Source organism: Notothenia rossii (genome assembly GCF_949606895.1).
Source record: "Notothenia rossii genome assembly, chromosome: 4".
Lineage (NCBI taxonomy): Eukaryota > Metazoa > Chordata > Actinopteri > Perciformes > Nototheniidae > Notothenia > Notothenia rossii.
Window position 1 is genome coordinate 83758684 of NC_136902.1, and position 18124 is coordinate 83776807.

General features: G+C 40.5%; 1 protein-coding gene and 1 long non-coding RNA gene across 2 annotated transcripts in view; one reads left to right on the plus strand and one right to left on the minus strand.

Annotated features, from left to right (window-relative positions):
• ankrd13b (ankyrin repeat domain 13B) overlaps window positions 1-18124 on the plus strand; it is a 42150-nt gene that overhangs the window by 12686 nt on the left and 11340 nt on the right. The window contains exons 2-11 of the mRNA XM_079675740.1: window positions 1533-1668; window positions 3650-3774; window positions 4966-5011; window positions 6038-6181; window positions 7138-7378; window positions 10044-10110; window positions 11517-11598; window positions 13705-13769; window positions 16790-16926; window positions 17683-17840. Of these exons, the coding sequence (XP_079531866.1) occupies window positions 1533-1668; window positions 3650-3774; window positions 4966-5011; window positions 6038-6181; window positions 7138-7378; window positions 10044-10110; window positions 11517-11598; window positions 13705-13769; window positions 16790-16926; window positions 17683-17840 (1201 nt within the window). The remainder of the gene's footprint in view (window positions 1-1532; window positions 1669-3649; window positions 3775-4965; window positions 5012-6037; window positions 6182-7137; window positions 7379-10043; window positions 10111-11516; window positions 11599-13704; window positions 13770-16789; window positions 16927-17682; window positions 17841-18124) is intronic.
• LOC307035893 lies at window positions 13791-15941 on the minus strand. Its single transcript, XR_013807233.1, has 3 exons — window positions 15664-15941; window positions 14635-14868; window positions 13791-14029 (listed from the first exon to the last, which is right to left on the minus strand). It is a non-coding gene; the product is annotated as an uncharacterized lncRNA (long non-coding RNA).

Genomic DNA, 18124 nt, shown 5'->3' on the forward strand with positions numbered 1-18124 from the left:
GGTGCAAAGAGCGGCCTGGAGAATGAACAGAGAGAGGGATGGGTGGTTAAAACAAATATATCATCTGGTGTACGAGCAACACAATGTGTATTGACCATTGTAACCTGGTCAATGATTTCTGTGTGAGAAAGATTCTCAGTCAACCTGATCAATAATGACACGTTACCCTGTCTATATACTGCATACAATCTGTGTCAGAGGTGCCAATAACAAGTTAGTCCAGTCAACGTGTCAAGTTTAATGGTCCAGTGAGCACATCGATACCTGCGTTAGACCGATAATGGATCAATGTTTATTCAGTTTTCCCCTTCACATACATTTCAGTTAAACTTGATCATTTAAACAATTTTAGGTCTCTGAATACAATGCTTTCTCAGGCAATAGTATTACTTTTATCTCTGTAAACTTAATATGGAACTACTGCCAGCGATTAAGCCAAGCATCAAGACTGAACAGCTCTTTATCTATATCTATAAGGTTTACCCCCCCTGCAATGATTATGTTTAATTCAGAGCAATATTATGATTGATATATTATTACTATGGGCAATCCCCACAGGAGCAATTTGGGGTGAAGTGTCTTGCCCAGGGACACAACGACATGCTGACTGCAGTGGGGTTTGAACCTGTGACCCCCTGATCCCAACACCTACGCACACGCCTCCCCCATTATGTCCGACAGTTATGTAATAGCCCTGATAAATGACGTCTTGTTGACATGCTTCTAAATGCAGAGTGCAGCTGTGAGCTGAAATGACGCCTTAAGCATTAATTCAACTTCATGCTCATCAATGTTGTGGTCAGACAGTTACATGTTTAGAAAGAACAACATGTATCTGTGGTAACAAAGATGCTAACTCCAGGGCATGAATGATTGACATTTGTCTTCCATATTTACTTAACCTGTCACATTCTTCTGCCACATATTCAAACTGATTATCTTCTTTGATATTATTTTAAGAATGCAAGACAGAGACTGATTAAAAGCTATAAGTGTGAAGCAGATAGTCTTTTTTGTGTTTAGCTAGACCCGATTCACCCACAAATAAGTGCAGGAATCTAGCACTGTGCCATGTTGAAGTGTTGATAGATATATTAGCACCTGTCACTGTGTCTCTTTCCATCTCCAGTCACACATTCACACTTGTGTCTCTGTTATGGTTTTCTGTTTATATCTCCTCTCAGAATTAAAATACCTTTATTCGTCCCACAGAGGGGACGTTTACATTGTCACAGCAAGTAAAGAGCCAAAGATAGCTTAATATTAATTAGGAAGCATGCGTAAAATATTAAAGATAAAAGTAGAAGTTACGCAATTTACAAAATATACATCCGGTGCCAGTAACAGTTGTGAGATAGCAGCTAGGCGATAGTATTAAAGGTGGAAGTATATCTTGCACTCTCCGTCTGAGATAGAGAGAACTAAAAATAAACACAATTAACCCCAGTTTTCTCATTCCCCTCCCTTACACTCTCCTTTCTGTCTCTTTCTCTCCTTGTTCTTCCTTCTCCCTCTCCTCTTCGTCCTGACAGACAGATTTAGAGCTTCTGGACCCTCGGGGCCGGACCCCTCTCCACCTGGCGGTCACACTGGGCCACCTGGACTGTGCCAGGATCCTGCTGCAGCACGGAGCTGACGTCAGCAAGGAGAACCGCAACGGATGGACCGGTGAGTCAGTGTGATCCTGGTGAACTACATTCAGCTTTTTATAAATAATATGTAATTGTCAATGTTTTTATGACAGTGCGTTATAATTATAGTAAACAATAAGACCGTGGTGGAGACAGTGGGTAATTTATATCTAACAGCTTATGTCCACATTTTGCCTTCATTAGAGAATAAAAATGAAATGGGTTTGAACTATTTGTATATATTTATATCATCACAAATAAACGTGAAAGCTAGCTATAATTGTGAAGAGGTGCAAACCTTATTGTGTCATATAAAACATAGATTTTAGACAATCCAACCTAAACATGTGGTATTTCTTTAGGCATTATGAGTCTTTTATATATCATTTAAGTGTAGAAAAGTTGTATAGATAGTAAGATTGTTTTTTAAATGATATATCATTGTTTTTTAATCCTTAGTAGTAACAACCAAATACATCAGGAAGGAAGCAAGTAGCTGAATGTGTGTACCCTTATGTTTTTAATATTGGCATTTAGTGATGTTTAAATGCTTAGATATCCAAAAGGGGAATTAAAAGCGATATTGAGTTGCATCAGAAAGGGAAAATATGATGCTTGGTTCTTTTACTGTGTTTATTATTATGCAGAGAATATGTCCAGAAAATGTTCCCTTGTAAACAACATTCTTAATAATAATAATAATAATAATAATAATAATAATACATTTAATTTCAAAGCGCTTTTTCAGGTGCTCAAAGACGCTTTACAGTGGTGATAAAACGAGATAAAATTGAATACAAAATATTAATACAGCAACACAACATAATTCACAAATTAAAAGCCAGTCTGAAGAGGTGTGTTTTGGTCAGTGTTTTGAAAGTGGGGGGGTCGGTGCAGTCTCTGATGTGTTGTGGAAGGGAGTTCCAGAGGGTGGGGGTAGCGATGGAGAAGGCTCTGTCCCCCCAGGATCGGAGCTTAGTTCGTGTGGGGATAGAGAGGAGGTTCGCTTCTGATGAATGAAGGCTGAGGGAAGGGGTGTAGTGGTGGATCAGGTTGATGAGGTAGGGGGGGGGGGGGGGCTGGTTATTGAGAACTGTGTGTGTTAGCAGAAGGATTTTCTTGCATGTATTTAGACCAGAAGAGTTTAACAAGTCAAGCACAGTTGTCTCCTGCAGTACAAACCAAATATACCAATGCTCAGCAAATGTTCAGTAAAAAGCACTGTTTCGGTTGCAACCCCTGCCAAAAATATGATAATATATAATGCATATTATTTAATATTGGCATAAGGTTTATTTCTCCTCTGTTGTTTTTATAAATACTCACAAATCATGACGCTTTTCCTCATCACCTCTCTCGAAGAACAGCTTCTGCCAGACTCCTCTTATCTGCTGGCTGGCGCTGTGTAAATGCAGTTTGGCGGTCTAGCAATGGGTGACTAATGGAGCGTGAAATCAATTCATTTTTAACCTTGAAATCATATTGGCTAATTTAACACTCTGTATTGTTAGTCCAATGTCTTCCCCGCCATTTTTAGGCTTGTTAATGCTTGCTGTCAGTCACCTCTAGGTTTGTGTGAAGTCTTTTCTGTTAATGGTGATGACATTTAGCCCTAGAAAATTGAAATGTTTGGTATGGTCGTGATCATTCTGGAAGTCTGGGGTTATGTAGAAAAATTCTCTTTTGTAACACCTAATCTAATGACTCTGAAGTGTGTCCGTAGGTGAAAAAGCACGAGTGGTTTGTTTTAACTGTGTGTTCTAACTGTTTTCTTTCAAAGGAATAGAAAGGGAATTGTTATACAACCGTTCAAGTGTGGAACAGCCTGTGAGATTAACAGCAAAGTGCCCGTCCGATGAATGATTGGCGAGCTGCAGTAATTTGTCGTTTTCCTTTTGGCCTACTTCGGTTTTGGCAATTCTTTCTTCCCCCCTTTAAATCGCTCATGCACATACATTTTGGATGAGGTCTGAGTGATGGGCTCTGTTTTACTCTCCGTCTCTCGCTCTCTCTCTCAGTTCTTCAGGAGGCGGTGAGCACAAGAGATCCGGAGTTGGTGCGTCTCGTGCTTCGTTACCGTGACTACCAGAGGACTGCCAAGAGACTGGCGGGCATCCCCGTCCTGCTGGAGCGTCTGCGCCAAGTGGGATTTTACAAAATACACACACAAAGACACACACACACACACACACACACACACACACACACACACACACACATTGATGCTAACATGGAAAAAGATACTCCCATGATAAAACAACATTCACACAAACAAGTGTGTTCAGTATGAAGAAACACATACATTAGAATAAAATAGAAATCAACATACAAAGACACATGGGGGAGGCTTAAGCAGAGATGCATTCATTTGAAATGTAGATTATTATTTTTCATATATATTTTTCTTTCATGATAAAATATTCACATTTTGTTTGAAGGTATTTATAACTTTATTTACTTCCCAACAAGGGAAATACAAGGCAAAAGCCTTTTGTCTCTAAATAAATAGAGTTTTCCCCTAAAGGGGTAAGAAGTGCAAGGCTTAAAGGCACATTAGCAGCCATTAGCACATTAGCACATTAGCACAGCCATTCTCATATAGTCTCAGCAGCCAGCTGAGACTATATGAGAATATACACAATTGAATCCTGATAGTAAAGTGTTGAGGTGCAGCAGATGGTGTTGCAGTAGTAGAGGATGCAGAGAGCAGAGATGGAGGGAACTGCCTTCACACAGCCTGTCTCCCTGTGTATCTGCACACACACACACACACACACACACACACACACACACACACACACACACACACACACACACACACACACACACACACACACACACACACACACACACACACACACACACACACACACACACACACACACACATACATACACACACACACACACACACACACACACAGAATCCCACACACTCATTCTCTCCCACTCACATGGTAGACACAATACCCTCACAATCTGACAGAGTGCTCGCTCTCATCCACACAAGCACTTGCAAACATCGCACACCGTTCTTCTATCTGCTGCTGCTCCCATTCACATCACTCTCCCCTCCAACCCTCCATCCGTCACTTCTATAATTAACCCGCACATTCACAACCACTTCTCTTTGCCAGTCCCCCCATCTTTGGAGCAGACAATGAGGAAGCATCCCTGCTTTGCCTCTGCGTTGCTATTCGCCTCTCTTTCTGTCTATCAATCTCTAAATGAATCACTTTCAATCTCCCCAACTTTCTCTATCTATTCTCTCCATCAATGCTTGCTGCTGTCTCATTTATCGTCCTCTGTTTCTGTCTCTTCCTGTTCCTGTCCAGGCCCAGGATTTCTACGTGGAGATGAAATGGGAGTTTACCAGCTGGGGTGAGTCCAGTCTTTCATTCCACTCAGTAAAGCAGAACAGTACCGACGAGTCAGAAATAATCACGTTATCGTCTCCCTCTGGGCCTGTTTCTTCCTGTTTTACTCGGCACTGATCACACACTTTCTGCACAGCAGAACGTACGTGAGGCTTCGAGTTAAACAGTGTGTGCTTTTTATCTTAAAGGGGACGACCTATCATGCAAAATGCACTTTTTGATGTCTTTTATACATAAATATGTGTCCCCGGTGTGTCAGGGAACTCACGCAGCGTCAGAAAATGAAACCCTCTCTCTTTTCCTCCGTACCCAAATCTCTAAAAACGGGGCTACAACGGAGCCGATCGAGATTTGCGTCCGACATGACGTAATATCTGAAATGTGGACCCACGGCCCTATCAGAAACGTTGCTATCAGAAACAATGCCCGACTGTTTTGGACGTAATATGGTCGGTGTTTACATTAGCATGGCTAACACTCAGAGCTAACCTGTACTGGAGAGCGTGTGTGTGAAGAAGCAGGAAATAAAAAGGAACTCACCTTGTGGTATAACCGGCAAGAGAGAAAGCCTTTGAGCTCCATACTGTTTCAGAAATAATCCTTGATAATCCATGATATGGCGTTTCATCACATCAGAATCTGTCGGTAGAATCTCCCGCATCCCACTCCTTTTTTTATCAATCTTTTTTTTTTTAAAGTTTTATACCCAAAATCAGCACTTTTGAAACAGGAAGTGAAATAGAGGGATATGAGGCATGGCTAGAATGGGTGATCTGTTTGGTACTTTGAGCAAAACACTTCATAGACATGTTTTTTATATATTTGTATATATCTGAGACCTATACTATTGCCTAAAAATAGCATGATAGGTCCACTTTAAGTGTTGTTACAACCAACTGCTGAAATGTTGCACAGAGCTCGAAAACTGCCAACATAAAAACACCAGAAAGATATCTCTGGCACTTCATTATGCACAAATTCATTGGAAGTGGCACAGTTTGATTAAAAGAGTGTCTGTTTTATTCCTTAGTGCCCCTGGTGTCTCGTATCTGCCCCAGCGACACCTACAGAGTTTGGAAGAGCGGTCAGTGTCTCCGCGTCGACACCACGCTGATGGGCTTTGAACAGATGACCTGGCAGAGAGGAAACCGGAGCTTCATCTTCAAGGGACTAGGTCAGAGGTTAAAAAAAAGCATGTATAAGCGGATCTTTAAGTATTTAATACAATACAGCAATCAAAACAATACTGGCTGAACTGTCACACTATTTTAAAGGAACATTTTAGGAAACAAACTCTTTTCTTAAGACTCTTGGAAATAACTTAGTCGCTTGACCTACCAAATTGTGCATTGGCTTATTTAATAAGCATGTGTGTTGTTTCTCTGTCTTTGGCTGGGCCACTTCATCTTCTTTTCTACTCCCTTTCTATCATCCTGTTCTCCTCTGCTTTTCCTTTCACATTTGCATTTGTATAATGAAATAACCCTGCTTTCACGACAACAATGTGGTGTAACATCCTTAGTCTGCTGTAGGTAGTGAAGTCATATTGAGCAGAAGGATAATGATCACAATTGTGTAATATTGTAGAAAACAAGCCTCCAGGATCATCTGAATTCACTTCAATACAATTCTAACACATTTTTAAGAACCACTCAGGGTTCATGAAATGAATGTGGGATGGAGCAAATATTCACACAGAAACACACCTGCACCTTTGCTGTAGGGTCCTCTTTCTCCGCCTGCCTTTTTATAGCCTCATCGCAGGCTGCTTCCACTCATTTGATTCACCGTTGGCTCCTCTGCATTATTTCGCCATGTTCCTCTTTTGTTTCTGTCTTTATTTCTCTCACCACTTTAAAATGATCCTCTTCTTCCCCTGGACCTTTTAAAATCCCTTCACAATGTTCTTTAATTTGCTCTTTCCTTTTCTCTGTCCCACTGCGCGCACACAAACACACTCTCTGGAAATCATGATCTTTTTTTTTACTTTTCCTTCCATATGTGCTGCAGACACATTTGTCGCATTGTATTGTAATACTTCCCCACTGTCCATTTTGAATCTGCCTCTTTATGCTCACTTACATTGTCCTTGTTTTCCCTCTTCCTGTCTGTCCCCCGCTCTCCTCTCAGACTCCAGCGCAGAGGTGATGGAGGTCGACCATGACAGGCAGCTTGTCTTCTGCGAGACCTTGTGCGTCTCGTCTCTGGCGGCACTCTCACCCGGCCGGGGGAACGGCGGCGCCTGCAGCAGCAACGACGCAGGTTTGGGCCTTCTGGGGGCGATGCAGCCCAGCGACGAGCAGGTCGCAGCCAGGCTGTCGGCCCCCGTGGTCACCACCCAGCTGGACACCCGCAACATCGCCTTCGAGAGGTCAGACGCAAACCTGACACACACACAGAATACGAATATGAGAATGTGGAGGTATAGTCCAGTGGTGCAGAAATCTTCCTCTAGACCCAAACCAATTCCGTTTCAAGTAAAAAAGCATAGCTATGAAGTCAGATTTCAAGCTGTATTTGTCATTTTCTGCTGCAACATTGGATAATTTGATTTATCCATTTCCAATGCAGCTGCAACAGAATTTACATCAGAGTTGCGTATAACACGGCTGACAATCTTTATTCTATGTTAAACAACCCATCAAGAAGAATACATGTTCCATAGAACAGGCACAATGTTCATGTTCTCCATGCACAGTAGCCTCTGTACAACACAATGTAATTCAGCTTCGGGACATTCTCTGCTCTGAAAGCTGGCTTTTTTTTCCCTGAGAGGAGAAAATCACTCTTTTGTTGTGGAATTTCTTTCACTGTTGCTGTCTCACAGCAGTGGAACAAGTTCATGCACGTTCTCTGGTGGCTGTCAAAAAGCATTTCACAAAAAGTAGGAAAATACTAACAGAGTCCCAGCAGCACTATAGACTGTATATCAGTACAGGAGGAAGTTACATTGGTTTCCTTTACGAAAAGTCATTCATAATGGATTTTTTATAAAAAATAAATGTGCCAGGAGTTATAATGCTCAACACCACACTGGAAGTCAGATGCATTGATGACAGATTGAGAGCAGAACGAGAAACAAATGGAAGAATCAGACACAACCTGACCGAGAGACGAATGGAGGAGAATAAAATTTGATGAGCAGGTGAATTTTGTTCAGTCGTTGAAGGAGCATTTTATTATGCTGACGGTACCCTTTTACCGATCACTTTCACACATAGTGACAACGATGCAGAATTGGAAAGAAGTGTAAAGGAGGGGAGAATATATTGAGAACATTTGGGCCAATCAGAGGCATAGAGGAAGAAATGATTGTAGTGAGGTGGTGAGATAAGACTGATGTGACAGACACAAAGAGAGGTGAGAAAGGAGGGAAGAAATACAAAAAAGTATGGAGCAGGACAGGAACATTGATGAATAAAAGAAAGGGGGTGGGACAGAAAGAAATGAGGGGTGATATACAATACACTGAGAGAATCAGGGAGAGAAAGATAAATGAGACAATGGGGGACAAAGTACAATATGGTTGGTAAAACAGGGAGAATCAATAGTTTTGGAGGAAAGAGGAGAAAAGGAATTGACAGCAGGGAGACAGTGATAGATAGGTGGATAATGGAAAGAGTTGAGCTGAAAGGAAGTGAGTGTTAAGACTGGAGGACAGAGAGAAGTTAGCAGGGAGAGGTGGTGTTGGGGGTGTGTGTGTGTGTGTGTGTGGGGGGGGGGGTTAATCATCCTGCTGTCAGACTTGTACTTCAGTGTCACCTCTGAGCATTTTCCGTGCTCAGCACTCCTGTCTACATGCCAATAATGTATTTATGATGCTTTAGAGCAGCCACTTTGTCAAGCACCGTGGACAGGACATCCACCTGGAGTTAATAGGTCTATGTGCAGCCAAGCAGAAAAACAGCTCCGCAGTTTGGCTTTTTTTAAAGGCCAGGTTAAAAAGTACAACGTTTACTCATTGAGTCAATGCCCAGTAATTGAGCTAATACAGTATATAACGTCAAAGTTCAGACAGGGACGTAACTTTGTCTGACATTGAATTGGTTGGAGAACAAGACAAAGGTCACACATTACATCACATGTCATTTAGCCGTTTATCCAAAGCGACTTATATACCCTTCAAGAAGCCCGCAATTTCATTGTAGGTACATTATCTTGCCCAAGGACACTTCGACTAGAGACTGCCGTGGTGAGGTTGAACCACTGACCATCGGTTTGGGATGGTCCTGATTTCTCCCCCCCCCCCCCGCCCGATGCACAGTTGCCCATATATAGTCATGTCATAGTCCGTATCAGACTTTACTTTGGCACATCAGTGCTTTCTGCTAAATGCTAACGTCAGTGTGTGTATTCTAATGTAAGCTTGTATCTTACCTTCACAAGTTAGCATGCTAACACCATATTAACTTAGCATTTTAGCATGCTATCATTTGCTAATTAGAACAAAACCCTATATTTCACTACAGCCAAGGCGGATGGAAACGCTATTTGACATTGAAAGCATTATTAGCTTCCCAGGATGATTAGATGATCATCCAAGAAGTTTTTCTCTGGCGACAAGATAGTATTTTGGTCATAAACCAAAGTATCGGACACATTTGAAATGATACCTGATTTTGGTGCTATAGTAGATGATATGTCAGAGTCACTGCAATTCATCCTGAGGGAACATAATGTCTGTACCTAATGTCTCTGACTGAAATCCGGTCCTGAAGGAGTTCGGTGAAGGGAATAGATCTTGAAGATGGGATATGCCTCGCTAACTTTGGAGCAGACTTCCTAATTGCGTGCTGAACTACTGATCTTCACAGGCGACAACCAAGGACAGAGGCAGCAGTGTTTTCAGGCTGTAAACCATGGGGAAAAACAAAGTCTGTGATTTGCAACGTCACCTGTATTTGTGATTTCCTCTGATTACATAATATGCAGATTTGCATGAGACAGCCAATCATCTACAGCAAGTGTGGTTGTAACTGTATGATAAGTCAAAGTGGAGACCACAAGATAACTGATGTGTTGAATCTCTGTTTCAGGAACAAGACGGGAATATTAGGCTGGAGGAGCGAGAAGACTGAGACGGTGAATGGATATGAAGCCAAGGTTAGGAATTCTGATCTCTCACACTATCCAGAGAAACCACCGCTGTCGGAACTCAGTTTAATATTTCCTGAAAGTCCACTTCACTTGGAGAGTTCAATTTCCAAAAAGAGTCACTCCCAAGGGTATTATAAAAACATTTTTAAATAGTGATGGATTCTCTTCCTGAATTCTTTACTCTCACATGAGGAATAAATCATCAGCACATTAAAGACCAGATGGCGTATTAAATAAAGTAAAAACAAAAAAGTCCATCTATCTTGCAGGCACATGCATTACCTTGACCCCATTTGTTGTTTGTTGACCGCCTGGTGGAATCATGTGTCAGACACTCAGGACCATCTGTCACTAAGCACTTTAAACAGTAAAACACTGCTGGCCTAAAAAGCATCTTTTTTTCTGCATCATTGATTTAGAGCTACAAACATAAACAGACACTTCCTGTTGAGCTGCTCTCCCGCTCACCAATTTTAGCTCTTCCTTCCATTTCTCCGTGGCCCAGTGGAAACTCTGAATCTGCAGCCTGTTCAATATTTTATGCGCAGTTCCTTTTTTGTTGTAACTAGTGGGGGATGCCAGTATTCTGCTGTGAACAACGCCTTGTAATTGTTGTCATGTATCAAGCAGACGAGGAACAAGGGGTTGTTTTGTAAATGTTTCATATTTGTTTTCTCAGTGGCCAATTTATTGAAGTACTCTAACATTAAAATATTCTGAATAAGTCATCAAGAAAACTAAAGAATAAGTCAGTAAGTCTTTTGAGTTCTTTTTTTCAAATCTGCTCTTTGCGACCATCAATATGTAACTCTAACTTTAATATTCCTTTTTGTGGAGACCCTGCATCCTCTTAAACACTGTGCATTTATTTGTCTTGATCTTTTGGCAAACAAAGTGGTGTGCTGCACAGTCCATAAAAAAAGAACAAACATTAAATATTCCCTCTAATGGTGCAATAACAATACTTTATGCTAATGGCTGTATTTGGCTGCATTCAGCATTCTGCAAGCCAAGTTCAAGGAAAAGAAAGTAGCTTCCCCTTTAATACTTTTACACATTCTGTTTTAATTTGTCCAGATGAAAACATATTTAAATAAATAAATAGTACATTATTATTATTATGTATTATTATTGTTGATTATTATTATTATTATTATTATTGCTGTTGTTTATTATTATTATTATTATTATTACTTTTTGTTTTTGTCATATTTTTGTATTACTATTCATATTTTATATCATTTGATTCCCCGTTGGTTCCTCTGAAATATTTCACCAAGTTCTATCTTTGTCTTAATTTCATTCAACTTTATTATTATTATTATTTTTTTTATTTTTTTTAAATCATACTGTACATACAGCAGTGGGGCCTTAACAACAGAGCACTAGTAAATTGCCTCTTCCTCTTTCAGGTGTACGCAGCATCCAACGTGGAGCTTATCACCAGGACCAGAACTGACCATCTGTCCGACCAGAACAAGAACAAAACAAAAGGTAGGTCGTACTGCAGTGCCTCGGACACCGGCATCTATTTGTCCACGAGGGGTTTATCATGTGCATCAGGTGCCTTACAGCTGCAGCAGCTGCATTTCTCCATTATCCCCTATGTGCCCTGTGCGATAAAAGAGAACACTGATGAGTAATCCCTCTCACCTGAGCTCGATGAGATCACCCGAGGCTCCGGCTAACACCCTGTAACGTTTGCTCCGTGGCTCCGTCTTGTTTTCTGGTTCACATCATAAATCAAACCGGATTAGCCGTCTTCCCTCCCCGGACTGTCGCTGTCGGCAAGTATCAACCAGCAAATGTTCCTCTGAGGGCTCGAGTCTCCCGGGTCACCATCTGCACTCTGCTAAAATGCAGGACGGAAAGGACTTGGAGACGCTACAGGGACTCCAGGATGAGTCACTCACTCCATTTGCTCTTCTCTTGTACAGCATTTTGTCAAAACTGTCGAATACTTTGAGAGTGATTTATATCTAAGAGGGACACATACTGTATCTTGAGACAGATCCAAAAATATGGACACGACCAACCACACAACAACAGCGCTCTCATTACTGGTAACAGATGGACCTTTGCTTTGCTTTTAGCCCCCAGTCAGTTTCTGAGTTGGTGAGGACCACCGCACATCAGTTCTGTCTGAAAGTACAAGCCACACACTAACAAGCTTTTCTTTGCTGCTCATATCTCTCTCATATCTCAATGAGCTGCAGCTGCTATTATTCCCATGGCGCTCTAAAACAAAGAGTTCCTTCAAAGTATGGGCCTGAAATGGTTTGCTCTCAATCAACCATTACTATCATCGAAGGGATCCGACACAAACACATCATTTTCTGAGAGTAACAGCTGTTTAGCTTAGGTTTCACAGGACAGATACTTGTACTTGAAGTAGGCAAGTCAAAGTCATTTTAAGGACCAATCAGAACGCATTACATATGTGAATAAAAATGGTGACAGTTGGTGGGTTTTCACTCTCAGTCCAACTACACCCACACAGTCCTTATGAAGCAGATTGGCTTTTTAAAGCTAGATTCTTGATGGAATGTTATTCAAATTAAAATGATAGGTTTTGAACTTAGTTTAGGAGCAAAAGCAGGTTGTTTGAAGATAAACAACTGGGCAGGTTGCTTCAATAGGTTGGAACTGTAACTGATAGTCAAAGATTCTTGATGTTTTAATGAGGGAAACATAGCAGATGTTAATTAATTAATGTCATTTTGAAAAAATCAGAAACAAATTATTATGCCAGGCAGGGGACTTTTATGGGTCTTAACATGTCTGGAGTGATACTTTCAAATCCAAAGAAGGCAGCTTGATCCTCCCCCACATTTTTTTCTTCTTCCAAGACCAGTTCTCTCTTACTGCTGCAGTCAGAAATCCCTAAAGGCAGAGCTGGTTCTGGACCATTAAAGCCCACAGGAGCCAAAGGGGCCTGCTGTTCTTTCAAGACTCCCCTTAAAGTACAAAAAGAACATCAAACTTTTACTGAAGTAATTAACTGTAATACTCAATACACCATTAGCCACCATATACTACAGGTCATACACTATAAAATACCTGCGCGCATTAACCTGAGCAAGGCTTGTTTCAGTGCTTATGAACTTAGAATTTGTATAATGGTCGTTTGCTTTTGAACAAACTTTTTTATGTATTTACAGTGTAATGATAAATATACACAAATGTAAAATGATTTACACTAGAAACTTACTACATAGGGTTTATATATTGTGATTGTTTATAAATTGTGACTTTCAGGTGATGAATCTTTCATGAAATTCATATTACTGCAAGTTTTGGATCCAGAGATATTATTTTAGAGTGATTCTGCTTTTATTTATCTGCTGAATTCACTTCAGTTAAATCCTGTTCAGTACTGTGTGGTCCTCTTCATTGTATTCTGGCTCAAGGTTGATGAAAAGTTATCGTGAGTAAAACATTGCAGAGCGAGAGGCACCACAGATCCAACTATAGAGATTTATGAGTGCATGCTTCATCATCTCTTGATAAACAAGCATCAACAGAAGCTTTGGTTGCTCTGCAGCAGTTCATACGACTAACAGGACAGTCTAACTAACTCATCACTGCTGTGTGTCTCAGGTGGGAAGACTCCTCTGCAGAACTTCCTGGGGATAGCCGAGCAACACATGGGGCCCAACAACGGGGTAAGTGAACACTTTATTTACATTACATTCCAATTTTCATGATTCTCCAGCAGTCTAGTGTGCTCAATGGGTTGAGAAAATGTCATTAAACCTTTTCAAACCCAATCTAATAAATGAAACACAGCAGCTGAGCGAGGAACCCCTATGTTTTCACCTAAATGCAGTGATGAATGAGTGTTGCTGCTGGTACTCATGAAAGGTTTTTTTCCATCACCATCATAATATGATTCGTGGTCCACTGTGTCGACAGGAGAGCGTGCCTGCAGAGTAAAACAATGTCAGCCTTTCATAAATTGATGTTTTTTTTGTTTGGTTTATGCTGGAGAGCTTATGACTCATACCTCCTCTTTCTGTTTTTTTTCCCTTGTTCCCCCTCCCTGTCATCTCTGCTCTTTTCAGCCTCTCTACACAAAAGCTTTTTTTGATGTAAAATAAAAATGTTACTAGAGATCTCTTCAATGGCCTCAAAGCAGGCACAACATCAAATCATGTCAAAGGCTTGATGTGTGTGTCTATTTGGTGACACAATTAAAGACTCACAAGGTGAAAACTATACACTGTTGCGGCTGGTGATAAACTTTATTGATATAGCAGTTTTCTTAACGATACAAAGAGTTTTACAGAAGGAAATAAAGTCGGGGAGAACAAGGCCAGTGACATGAGCACTGAGGAGGTAGATAATAAAAAGGAATGAAGATACAAATAAATTATGCGTAGAAACAGTCATAATAAAAACATTTATCAAACTTTCCCAATGAGAAAATATGGGATATTTAGGGAGCAAGATACTTGGTGTGTGTCTCAGTTCAGTAGGCAGAGGGTAACATACGAGGGGGTATTAAGAAACAATACAAATAACACAAACCATGTCCTGAGGAACCAGAATTGCTTAATCTGTGTATTTTGTGCACTTCAACTGTCAAGTCTCGTCTGTTTTTGGTGCAGTTTCCACACTTGAAAAGGGACTTGAGGAATATACTGGACTTTGAAACAGGATTCCACACCAATGACACAGCTTTTCTTTACAGACTTTTATTTCAGCAGTTTACTTAAACAAATGTCCAATTGCTGAATGGGTCATTTTGTGTAGGTGAAAAACCTTTGAAAACAAGAAAGATGCATTTAGAACTTGCAAGTTATCAAGATGAATAAAGCATGTAAACAATACACTTGTTTGGCAACTGCTGCCTTAAATCGCGAATATGTTACACAGACTGGGCAGACTAAGCACAGAAATATCCATTTTAAACATGAAAACGTTTCTTTAAACCCAAGCTCTTTTAAAATCTCAGCAGATTGAATTAACTGGACTTCACTAGAAATGTTTAACAAATCAAATTAATTTTATTTAAACAAGAAAAGATATCCTCCATTTTAACAGAAGTATTCAACCAATTAAACCAGATTTTATTAGCAATATTTTTAATAAATCAAATGAATTATTTGTAACAAGATTTCCTCCATTTTCGCAGGAATATTCTGTGAATTAAATTAACAGGATTTTATTAGAAAGGTTTTTAGTAAATCGAAATGAATACTTTTTAAGAATAAATATTTTATTGTATTTATTTATGTATTGTTCTTCTCCAAATCAATTTAACCTCCTAAAATCGTATTCCCTTTAACACCTATCAGAGTAGGCTAATTGCATGATGTTACATTATAACTAAAATAGGTCCTTATGTTATGCTTTTGACAACAAATGAGAGCGTCTAAGCTCAGAATGTTCTGCAAAATTAGCGCACCAAATTGAAACTTGATAGATCACCAATGACGCGCAGAGTTCTAAAAGGACACGTGGCACACACGCAAACCATTTAACAGAACATAAACATGTTAGCGCACCGTGGCTCTGCGGAGCTCGCACACACCATTATGGATCTGAGTGTCTTACCGGCTGCCTGTCCTCCTGACTTGGTAGATATGCCTCCCGTCTACACGCTTCAGTCTACCCGGCTCGCACGCACCAACTATTTAACTCCTTCTTCAGGATGCAGCACCGGGCTCTCTGATTAGGGTGATTACACCCAGCTTGCCAGAGGAGGCAGGAACGCCTGCGATCATTTCACACTCGTTTTCTATCCCTATTAATTGGTCATTTGTATTATGAAACATATTTGTAACGCTAATGATTTAATTTATTAAAATTAAGCTATTTTGTTATATATATATATATTTTTCGACTACTCTGTTTGACTTTACACCAACTGAAAGAAAATAATAAATATGGAAATCATTTATTTTCTGTTTCTTCAGTAATGGTGGCCTTCCTTTGACAAGTTAACCAAAGTCATACTTAACAGTCAACACTGAGCTACTAATTAGAGCATTGAACCAACAGAGGCACACTATAATGATGAAATACTGGAATAAGAAAACTGCTTTGTCATGTTCTCAAGTCTTTTCTCTTTTCACTGGGCTGCTGCAAATGTCACTAGGTGAGAGGAAAGCCTTGAAATCCCAGTGGTGGTGGGTCTTTTGTTCCACCACAAAAGAGAAAAGCAAATAGAGCAAGTTTGAAAAAACTGAAATCTCTACACTTTATAAAGTCATCCGTTAAAGAACGATTTATTCCAACAAGATGCACCACAGAGGGCCAGCAGCCAAACCATTTTAAACTGCGCAATTCAGCAGAAACATATTATGATTACTACTGTATATTTGAATATAAGTTATACTGTTTATTGTAGTACATTTTTATCTTAACTTCTTATTTTTATATAAATATTTGTTATCTTTTATTGGACATTTTCCAGACTTCTTTTGTTTATAAAATGATTGTATTTAATCTTTTTATTGTACATTCTTACCGTTACTTTTATTGTGTCAATAAAAAAATAACTAAAAAGTGTGTTCATCTGTGTGTCACAAAATAAATGAAATGTTCTTCTTCTGATTCATATTGCTGGTATTGTTTATTAACAGTACTTTTAATACATTGTATGGATCCTAACTATATTTAAAATGGCAACATGTGGCTACATCAAGATTTAAAAATATGTATCATTGACTTCCTGCAGGCTCTTGTGACGCAGATGTCGAGTCCCGCTAAGACCAACCCGGAAGCGCTGACGGCTGAGGAATACTTCCACCCCAACTCGTCTCTGAGTCAGAGGGACATCGGCCATCAGTGCCAGCTCACCACCAAGACCCAGAGGTGACGCAGACAGACAGGGACACAGATACACAGACAGACAGACAGACAGACAGACAGAAAGACAGAAAGACAGACAGGAACACAGACAGACACACAGACAGACAGGGACACATAAAGACACAGGCAGACAGGGACACAGGCAGACAGGGACACAGACAGGGACACAGACCCTCTTCTCTCAAGGGCAAAGTGCCAGAGCTGACAGACTGATGGACAGAGAGTAGACAGGCTCACACACACAAACAGACAGGTTTTAAATTAGCCGTCTACTATGACTGCTATGACCACTGACCACTGGGATCCTGATGGGAAATAAACACACACATATCTTATTAGCTCAAGACACGTGATCTTTCCTTAATAAAGTTGTCCTCATCCATCTGCCAGCCTGCTGTCCGATCCTCTGCCCTGCCCTCTAACGGCCCGACTATTTCCAGTTGTCAGTTCCATTGTCGTTTAATAAAAAGTGACAGGACATTATGAGGATGAAGTGTTGGACGATTCAGAGCTGCCTCTCACTGCTGTTCTCATTATCGGACAAGTTGAAATATAAGCATTGATTCGCCTCAATTTGAACATGACTCAGCAACTTGTGGACGGTCGCTATATGCTTACGTAATCAATGTCTCTGTGTAACTGTGGCCAGCTCATCACATTACATTGCTTCAATTACACTGAAGACAGAACTGTTTTTCATCAGCAAACTCCATTACTGGTCACCTCATCAGTATCCTTGTGTGTGTGTTTTGTTTCCAGGTTTAAAGCCAAGTTGTGGCTGTGCGAGTCCCATCCTCTGTCCCTGGCGGAACAAGTGGTGCCTATCATCGATCTCATGGCCATCTCCAACGCACTGTTTGCTAAGCTGCGTGACTTTATCACTCTGCGTTTGCCGCCTGGCTTCCCCGTCAAGATCGGTGAGTGCTGGCCGGGAGATTGACATGGATGAAAGATGGAAGGACGGCGGGAGGGAGAAAGGTTAAGATGATGGCTAGTCAAGTAGAAGGGATGATGGGAAATTAAAATAGATCTAAGAAGGATGCTCAGAAATGAAGACAGAGGGATAAAGAGGGACAGACAAGTTAGCAATATGCGCCCTATTGTTTATTGGATTATTTTAGTACTTTTTATTTTAAGTATATCATATGTTGCATTGTAAAGGCCCTGACACATCAAGCAGTCACCAGAGAAACCGCCGACG